This window comes from Morone saxatilis, unplaced genomic scaffold (genome assembly GCF_004916995.1).
Source record: "Morone saxatilis isolate NCDOM2014 unplaced genomic scaffold, NCSU_SB_2.0 Contig19, whole genome shotgun sequence".
Classification (NCBI taxonomy): Eukaryota; Metazoa; Chordata; class Actinopteri; family Moronidae; genus Morone; species Morone saxatilis.
In genome coordinates this window covers 14,830,272-14,839,528 of record NW_023339751.1, presented here as the reverse complement: position 1 = coordinate 14,839,528, position 9,257 = coordinate 14,830,272, and the positions used below count along the sequence as shown (strand labels likewise).

The 9,257-nt window shown below is 38.4% G+C and overlaps 1 protein-coding gene across 1 annotated transcript in view; it reads left to right on the top strand.

Annotated features, from left to right (window-relative positions):
- Positions 1 to 9,257, top strand: part of ryr2b (ryanodine receptor 2b (cardiac)) — a 61,393-nt gene that overhangs the window by 33,065 nt on the left and 19,071 nt on the right. Inside the window, 16 exon segments of the mRNA XM_035663822.1 lie at positions 381 to 457; positions 1,536 to 1,657; positions 1,925 to 1,974; positions 2,272 to 2,332; positions 2,790 to 3,037; positions 3,537 to 3,618; positions 4,003 to 4,133; positions 4,256 to 4,576; positions 4,665 to 4,902; positions 5,368 to 5,455; positions 5,566 to 5,652; positions 5,750 to 5,911; positions 6,108 to 6,173; positions 7,094 to 7,222; positions 8,456 to 8,494; positions 8,742 to 8,854. Coding sequence (XP_035519715.1) covers positions 381 to 457; positions 1,536 to 1,657; positions 1,925 to 1,974; positions 2,272 to 2,332; positions 2,790 to 3,037; positions 3,537 to 3,618; positions 4,003 to 4,133; positions 4,256 to 4,576; positions 4,665 to 4,902; positions 5,368 to 5,455; positions 5,566 to 5,652; positions 5,750 to 5,911; positions 6,108 to 6,173; positions 7,094 to 7,222; positions 8,456 to 8,494; positions 8,742 to 8,854 — 2,014 coding nt within the window.

Here is a 9,257-nt window from a genome sequence, read left to right as displayed (position 1 = left end):
CAACTTCTTTGCACCTTATCTTTTCTACCTAAGTATTTTATTGTATTTAAATGTACCTGGCTGCTATGACAACCTAGTTTCCCTTCTGGGATTATCTATCTATCTACATCTCAAAGGTACCAGATACTTGATTTTGAACATATCACTGGGCCTTGGAAGTTCATTTATTAAATAATGAACAATGGTCTCCTGAGTCTACATTCAGCAGGACTACTTCAGGGTAGTTTTGATCTGAACATCACAGAATAGTTCAGACCAGGTCTGGGTATATGAACCTGCCTTTCTTCGGTAAAAATTTTACAGAAAAGCTTTTGTCTATAATATCATGGTAGTTTTAGTTTGCATAAGATTCAGTATTTTCCTTATGTTTTTCTTTCCAGAAGTGATGCAAGCCAGAGGACAGATGTCTAAAGGAGAGAGAGCTTCACACCAGCACCCAATTCATTTCTTTCCCACGGTTTGCTTCAGATCACCCAGTTGATATCTACTGTCAGATATGGAATATCTAACATTGATTTAGCCCTCTTCCAATTTCATTTTTCCTCTCCTTGCTATTTTTTCTTATTTAATTTACGTCATCTAATCACTTTTGTTAGATGGTTGCCAGGGGCAACCCCTCTAAGTAAAACCCTTTGTGGCTATGTAATTTGTTTAACCATTTTGGAAATCCATGTGGGTGTGTCGATTGCCATCAGGACATTGATTAAAGCTTCCCACACAGTCCTGCCTCTAAGGAGGCAGCGAATGAAAAGGGTTTATTTTTCATTGACGGGACCCCCTGAGTCAGACCCAGTCAGCCAAGGCCGTGAACAGTCATGCTTCACATCTCTACACCCCGCACCACCCACACAACTGCACACTCACACAACCACGCATGTCTCTGTCTGGCTGGCTGGCTGTGAATTGCCAGTGCTTCTTAAGAAGAGCTAATCAAGTGCAAAATGTTTAACCTCTTTCCCCCCTCAGGTCATTGGTGGGTCCCTCATTATGAACTCATGTTAAACAGGCAGGCACTGCTCAGACCCAGAGAACTGTTTTGAAATTCTAGTCAATCACAAGACACATTTAAATGAGCTGAATTATGGGAAAATACGTTTAACTAAAAAAATTGAAAAACAAGACTTCTAGAGTGATCTATTTAAAGTAATGGTGCAGCCATAAATGAATAAATTAAATATTTCTCTCACTGAGTATGATTTAGCTTCACTGAAGCTCTGGAACAGGCAGGCTCAAAATATATGTGATGTTCTAGTGATGAAGTTGCAGATTGCAATTAACTGAACATTCATCGTGTCTGTATTTGACAACCAGGGGATGAGTCTAGATAAAAACCGCTCATTCTTAGGTACTGGAAACATAGTAATTACTGTATTCAGGTAATTATGGACTAATGAAAATATACCTATGAATATTATATTCCATTTTTTGCCTATAGATTCTCCTGCATCTTACACACTGGACCTTTTAAGGGGAATGTGGGTAATACATGTTGATTTATAGGTAAAGTGACCATTGGTTATTACTCCATTCAATAGGTTATCCTTCCTCTTCTGGAACAATATGCGAAGAGCTACCGTCTCTATTTCCTGTCCACTTCTCTCTGCTCAACTGGTAATAGAAGCCATGCCTCAAAAAAGGAAAAAGAGATGATTGCAAGGTATGTGTCACTTCTGAAAAAAACACACACCGTATGTTGATTAAACTTGCAACATTTTAAAAGGTCCTTACACTCTTGCACATCATGTTGTTAGGGGACAATTCCTCAGACACGTTCTGCAAAATAAGTTTTATTTTATTTCAGGGCTTCTCTAGCAGAATAAACCTCATTCTTCTGTGCTGCCATTCTTCTGATTTCGTGTCCCATAATTACTTTTTCCACTCTCCTCTCCTCATTACTTCACTTGTCTTTTCTCCTCAAATCCAGCCTCTTTTGTAAGCTTGCAGCTCTAGTAAGACACAGGATCTCGCTCTTTGGTAAGGATGGTGTGAAAATAAAGCTTATTCAGACATTCATTTGTTCCACTTCTTCTTCTTCTTCCTCTTGTTTGTTGCTTCCTTGGTTTGTTCTTTGATTGTTCATGATTGTTTCTGTATGTGTTAATGTTTAGCCTTCATTTTTGTCTCTGCTTTCTCTAAGATGTCTGATTGTCTGAGATTCATCTAATTTTTGTGTCTTGTGTGCATGTTCTGTAGTTGTATCTCTTTGTCTGTGCATGGGTGCCAGCATTTTGGATTTAATGTGTGTGCACTTGTGTGTGTGTGATTTCCCAGGAAACGAAGCCGCCTCAGTTGCAAGCTGCCTCCATGTTTTGGCTCAGGCTCTGGATGCCAGGTAGCTAGATGGCACTACTGTCACACTCTGCCTAAATCGATCTTCTCGCTCTGCCTGCGGTCAAATCAGTGTCACACAACCATGTCTGAGGATGAGATGGCCGGTGTAATTGAGCCACTGACACACTGATGCTATCTAATTGTGGCTGATATCACTTTTACTCCCTGAGGACAATGCCTCTGAAGCATGACGCTAGAAGTGGAATCTTGGTTCTGCAGAGATTGATGTCATTGGGGCTTGTCTAGTGGATAGATTAGCAACTGATTTAGCCCACTTAACTGGTTTTATTATAGCTTGCTAAAAGCCAATTCTATAACCTTTTTAATTTATTGGACTTTTCATTTCAAATTGTTCCTTTTACATGATGTATTTTTGTAGAAGAAAATGTTAACTACAGTTACACATTTAGTATTTCCGCAAATGCTTTTCACAAAAACATTTTCTCATCCCTTCCTAGGACCTTGATGAAGTCAGCCCCAGAGTCTATCCAATCATCCCTGCATTTATTCTTTGAGGCAGCCGCAGCAGATCTGGAGACGACTGTGGAAAACCTTTCTGTGACCTTGGTCTGTTTGCCTCAGAGTAGGAGTCAACAGGCTAGAGGAGTGGCCAAAGTCCTCAGCTACACAAACTCCATTCTTCTCCCCACCCTCACTTCCCTCTTCCAGCATGTTAGCATCCAAAATTATGGAGTGGACCTCCTAGGTAAGGGCTACCTTGATGAGACCACTGTGAAGGAATAATGTCTCAAGTTATTGTACGATACACCCTTAAATACACTGTTCTAATGTAACTTGTTAACATACCTTCTTGTTATCATCTCACAATAGTAAAATTAAAACCACAGCCATATGTATTCAGTAGTCTCATTCATTTCCCTCTGTATGCTACTGAGCTGTGTGAACAGCTGGTTTCCACACCCCTGAAATCACTCAGGGACACCCTCCCCTCAACTTCCTACCTTCCTCATCTTTGAAACCAGCTCTCATTAAATGTCTCAGTCATGGTCACAGAGCAGCAGGAGCATATTGTCTCCCTCACTAATATCCTGACCTTCTAGGAATCATTTATTACCTTAATCAGCAGCCACCCTGCTAGACCATTTCACTGTGATTGTATGCTGTCAGCTTTGCTACTCAGTGTCCGTGTTTTCAGAAAGAAACCTTACAGAATCTCAGCTTTAAGCATCACCTTGTCTTTCCAGTGGGGAGTATCCAGGTGTCCTGTTACAGGATCCTCAACAGCCTTTACTCTCTTGGCACCAGTAGCAGCATCTACATGGAGGGGTACTGCCTATATTGCTATATGTATTTGTTTTTTTATCATGTTTTTCTCTATTTAAGGTCTATATATAATTTTTCCACATTTGGTTATAATTGATACTTATTAACTTACTTATTTAAATGCTGCATAAATGCAATGCATACTGTACATACATAAAACCACATGAATTGTCTGCACACATTGATTTCACATTATTACTGGGGCTTACAAGTATAACCCATGTATTACGTCTATTATTAAATGTATTAAGGCCAAGGTGAGATTTTTGAACCTGAGAAAGCAGCTAGCAAGTAAACTTACTTTAATAATCCTACTACAAAGAGTTGGATAAGATTTGAACATGAATCAGTCCCGTGCCTGTGTCATAACACAGCATATTCATTCAGGCAGAGGCCAGCAGCAGGCGCTTGTCTGGCAGCCCTGACTGGGACATTTCCTGTATCTTTCCTGGAGCCAGCCCTAAACCAAAACAACCCTTACTCCATCTACAACACCATGAGTGCTACTGAGAGAGAAGGTAATAAACATTCATACTGACATTTATCAGTTTTGTCTGTTACATCTTGGGCTTATTAAATAACTTTCACCCCCAGATCTTCAGGTTTCCCCCCCCTTATTTTTGATAATTGTTTCTTTTAGACATGGGGTTGCCAGATCAGGTAGAGGACATGTGTCCTCTCCTGCCTTCTTTGGAACAGGCTCTGGGGGAAGTAGAGGAGTTGGCAGGCGCTGGTGCTGGAGCTCGCCAGGCCCACTACATCCATGTCACGGAGGTCACCTTGCCCATGCTGTGCAGCTACATGTCCCTTTGGTGGTACTGGGGCCCTGAGGGCCAGCCAGACAGCCCAATCTGCACTTCTGTCATTCCTCAGCATTCCAGTGACCTACTTGGCCACATCCTCTGTATCATCCACCATCATGTGGGTGCTAGCCAGGGTGACTGGATGAAACAGCTGGCAGGTATTGTGGTGTGGATTTCTTAATTCCACATCAGTTATGCCTTTCATTCTTCTTTTCCCCCACTTTTAACAGTTGTCATGTCTTTCAGTTTTTTGTCAGCCAATCATATGCAAAGCCCGCTCTAAGCTGTTAAAGAGCCACTTCCTGCCACTGATGGAGAAATTGAGGAAGAGGGCAGAATGTGTGCTGCTAGAGGAGGAGCAAATGAAAGCAGCAGAGTGTGATACATCAGAAGCAGAGATGCAGATACAGGAGAAGTTCACTGTGCTGGTGCGAGACCTCTACACCTTCTATCCCATCCTCATCCCATTTGTGGATTCTAATCGGTAAGGCATGCTACCAGGGAGCTTAGATGTGGAGAAGCAAGCTTATTTTCTGTGGCCAAAAGCTCCAGGAGAAATTAGAAATATTTATAGACTCAGTGAAAGGAGCTCGATGAACCAGTCAATATTGTAAGTTATTCAGAAACCTTTTGGACACCAAATTTTCCATTAATGTCTCTTGGAAAGCTAAAGCACTGAGGAAATAATTGTTAAACAATTATTGGTCAATTGTAAACAGTGAAAAGTACTTTAAAAATAATATTTTTGGACCCTTAAAAAAATCAGCTTGGGGGGAAAAATAATATATTTGGACCCTATTAAAAATCAGATTGCTGAGAAAAATAATATTTTTGAAGATTCCAAAATAGTAAGATGCATGGCATTAGTTAGTTATTATTCAAGGCATATGTTTAGCTTTACAGGAGTAAATTCTGCGATGATAATGTGTTTTGGTCTGTCTTGTCTCAGAGCCAGCTGGCTGAAAGAATCTAATCCTGATGCTGAGCAGCTGTTCAGCATGGTGGCAGTGGTCTTTATATTCTGGGCAAAATCTCATGTGAGGATGACTCATAATAATGTTTTTTTTGTTTTTGTCAATACTATCCAAGTAAATAGTGTACGTTTATAAACCATGGAATTTTTCTTTTCCTATTTTTGCTACAACAGAATTTCAAATGGGAGGAACAGAACTATGTGGTCCAGAATGAAATCAATAACTTGGCTTTCTTGGTCAACAACGACAAAATGTCAAAGGTCAGCCTTATTTCTTATGACTCTTAGACACTACTAGACTCTTAGACACTACTAGTTCAAATAAGTTCATTTATATTCATGGCTTTTCAATACTCAGTTTAACCACGAGAAAAGAAGGATGAAGAGGAAGGGGGATCGTTATTCCACACACACCTCTCTCATTGTGGCTTCTATGAAGAGACTGCTCCCTGTGGGACTGAGGGTTTGTTTTCCAGGCGACCAGAGCCTGATCACGTTGGCTAAGAATGGTTTCACTCAGGTTGGTTGGAAATGTGGACAGTATTAATGATGTCCCCTTGATGACGAAATCTTTCAGGTGTCAATCACAGTGTAGTGAATGTGTGCCTGTGATGATCTGCAGCGTGGTGTGATCATAGTAATGATGAGGGTCTTAAAATATCTTTGTGGTATATATAGTATATTTAATGTTAATAGTCATTGTTTGCTTTCCACAGAAGCACACTGAAGATGAGATTCGAGAGCAAGTTTTCAACTGCCTTATACATCAGAGTCAGGTAAAGGCTGTCACTGCATTTTCATTTTTCTGTTTTAATTATTTATACAATATTTAAAAGAGTATTAAAACACATTTTTGGGCTTTTCTTGGGGTTTTTTTGCACAAAAAACATGCTTAGATTTCTTGTCTTACTTAGTGGAATTTCTGTATCAGTCTATCCTTAGTTGGAGCAGAAATTAAGTGCAAGTGAAAAAAAAAGAATATATAAATCGGTTGTATGAATTCTGAATTTTGAGTATAAACAAAGCACATATCTTTTCTACACTCCACATATTCGTTGACATGCCAAAGAAGTGTGTGGTAAATTAAATTGAAGGAGCTCTCATAGATTGTGAAATTCAAAGCTGTTTTTTTAATAATCTCTGTCAGTGATTTATTGTTCACCAGCGAGTATGCATGTAATATTTGTTTTTTTATGAGTCACTGACAAATATGTTTATTCATAAGACAGTGATGAAAAAATGCATATATTTATGCTTTGTCATTAGCATATACAAACTTTTAAACAGAAATTTGACCATATTTTTCACAGTCCTTGATCCATTGATCCATCCTTTGTTGGTTATATGAAAATGATTAACTATTATTAAATTAATTATTTGTCAGCAGTGAGTCTTAGTAGTTGTTGTTGTTGTTGTTGTTGTTGTTGTTGTTGTTGGTTAAATGAGAATTCAAGCAAGGAATTTAAAGACAATGGGAAAAGCAAGATTCCAGACAATTTGATTCCTAATGATGTTTTTGAGCCTAGCCATTCAAACCAAGCTCCTTCACTAATTCCTTTATGTGTGTTTGCCCTGTGCTTGTTCTGAACTGCTGATTCAGACTGACTTTTCTGACAGCAGCATTTCTAAAAATATTTTTAATTGAATAGTTGAAATACCGGGATAAATGAAATAAATGTGCCATTCTTTCTTCTCTTCACAGGGATCAAATTGCTCGAGGCAGGAGACCCTTTATGCAGAAGCTCAGAGACAGCTAGGGGTCATCAATGACACCCAAAGGACTGTAGACAGGATTTTGGAAATAGCTCAAGTCCTTTATTACCTGGACCAGGTGAGCTTTAAAAATAATATTAAAACAGATATTCAGACATTCAAATATATTTTTTTAAACAAACTACTGAAAATGTGTACTAGTAGTCCAGTCAACTGCTGGCTCTAAAATGACAAGAAGACATATTGCCTACATAGATTCAATGATGGATCTCTCTTTTGTAGGCATTTTACACAATACATATTGACATGTCACAGAAAAAGCAGCTTCAGTTTCAGGGTCCTGGTATTGTACATACTAGCTTACTCTCACACTGCCATAGCTAACTGGGACAGAATGGAGTCATTATTGATTTTATTGGTAACAGAGAGGATAATATTAATTTCTTAAGGAAACTGAAAGAGGCCTTTTCTGGTTTATAATGTCAAAAACAAGTTTTGTGTGATTGTATTTATTTATTTTCAAATACATTGAAGCAGACACCTCATTTACAATAAGCCATTAAAAAATAAAGATAAACAAAATATCCTATATACTAGGTAACTCAAATAAGAAGCTGAGATAAAAATGGCAATAAAAGTACAAAAAAAAAACCTTGAAGTAAAGCAATACAATTTTAAGCAAATGAATCAACTAAAACAAGAACAATTGGAAGTGAAATAAGATGAGATTAAATATTTAAATTGCCCTGAGGATGGAAATGAGATTTAGATTGATCTTCATATTATTCCAGGTTGCTGGTGCACAATGAGAAAAACTGGATTTTCGAAGCTCATTAAAAACAGCAGGCACCCGCAACCTAATAGAATTCTTTGAGCCGCATTTGAAAACAGCATTGACAAAAGTGTAAAAAGAAGTGGCCTTATGAATAAATAAACACCTCATGTCTATCATGCCTGACAGGGGGACAGGGCCACGCAACCTTGCATACATGTCACAATGATGAGTATTATAATTATCACCAGTAATAAATCTTAGTGCATATTGATAGAGGGCATCTGGAGGCTTTAGAGATACAGCTGATGCAATGTCACTGTAATCTAAGACTGATAGGAAATATCTATGAGGTCCAGAATTTGATTTTAGCCCCATCTGTATGTCATGTCGTCACTGGGCCAGTATCTCAACCATTGTGTGGTGTATATATACTGTAGGCTGTACTTTTATGCATTCTATAAAAATCCCTGATGAAGACTGAGTAGAGTTTTCTTCTTGTTTTCTTCTTGTCTTCTGTAAATTAAGTGATTTTGTTGTTCATTGAGTCTTCATTAGACTCTGGTCTGTTGTGTTGAGTAAAGTAAAGACTGGTATGGTAGAAGTTACAGTAGTGTTGCTTAATTGTTTTCTCATCTAATTTAAAGTCTGGGATGAGAAAAAATGGTTGTTCTTATTCCCAACACTAATTTATTTTGAACATATTACATTCAAGAAAGTAATGCCAACAGCACTAATGCATGATAAATGCAAGACAAATGTATAAAGCGGAACTTCTGCAACAACCAACATGGAAACCCCTTATGTCATTGGAGGTTCCTGTGCACTACCTTGTTAACTTCTCTATCTTTGGTTTTGTTGTCAGGTGGAACACCCGCAGAGAAGCAAAAAACCTGCAGGGAGCAAGGTCTTATCCAAACAGAGGAAACGAGCGGTGGTAGCCTGCCTAAGGATGGCTCCACTCTACAACTTACCCAGGTACAAACGCATTATGTATATATGGATGCTTTGCACCCATAAAAGTCCAGTATGTACTCAGGTTACTTGCTATATATATATATATATATAAATATGAGTGAACATTTTTCCCTGAATGAGTCTTGTAAGAGGGAGAGAATCGTCTCCTGATTTGTCATGTAGGATTTGTTGGTTCTTCTGTAGGAGTAGTGTTTTCAGACCCTCTGAGATTATACATACATTTAACAGTTAAGCCTCAAAAGAGTGAAAACGGGTCTGAAAAAATAATTATATTAAAGGTTATCAACAAGATGGCCCTTGGCTGTTTTTAAATTATAGTAATTTTGTTGCTTCATTCATTCATTGAGGGCTTTTGATCTCCTGATTGGCACAAAATGAGTTGGGGAAAACCAAAATTTCATCA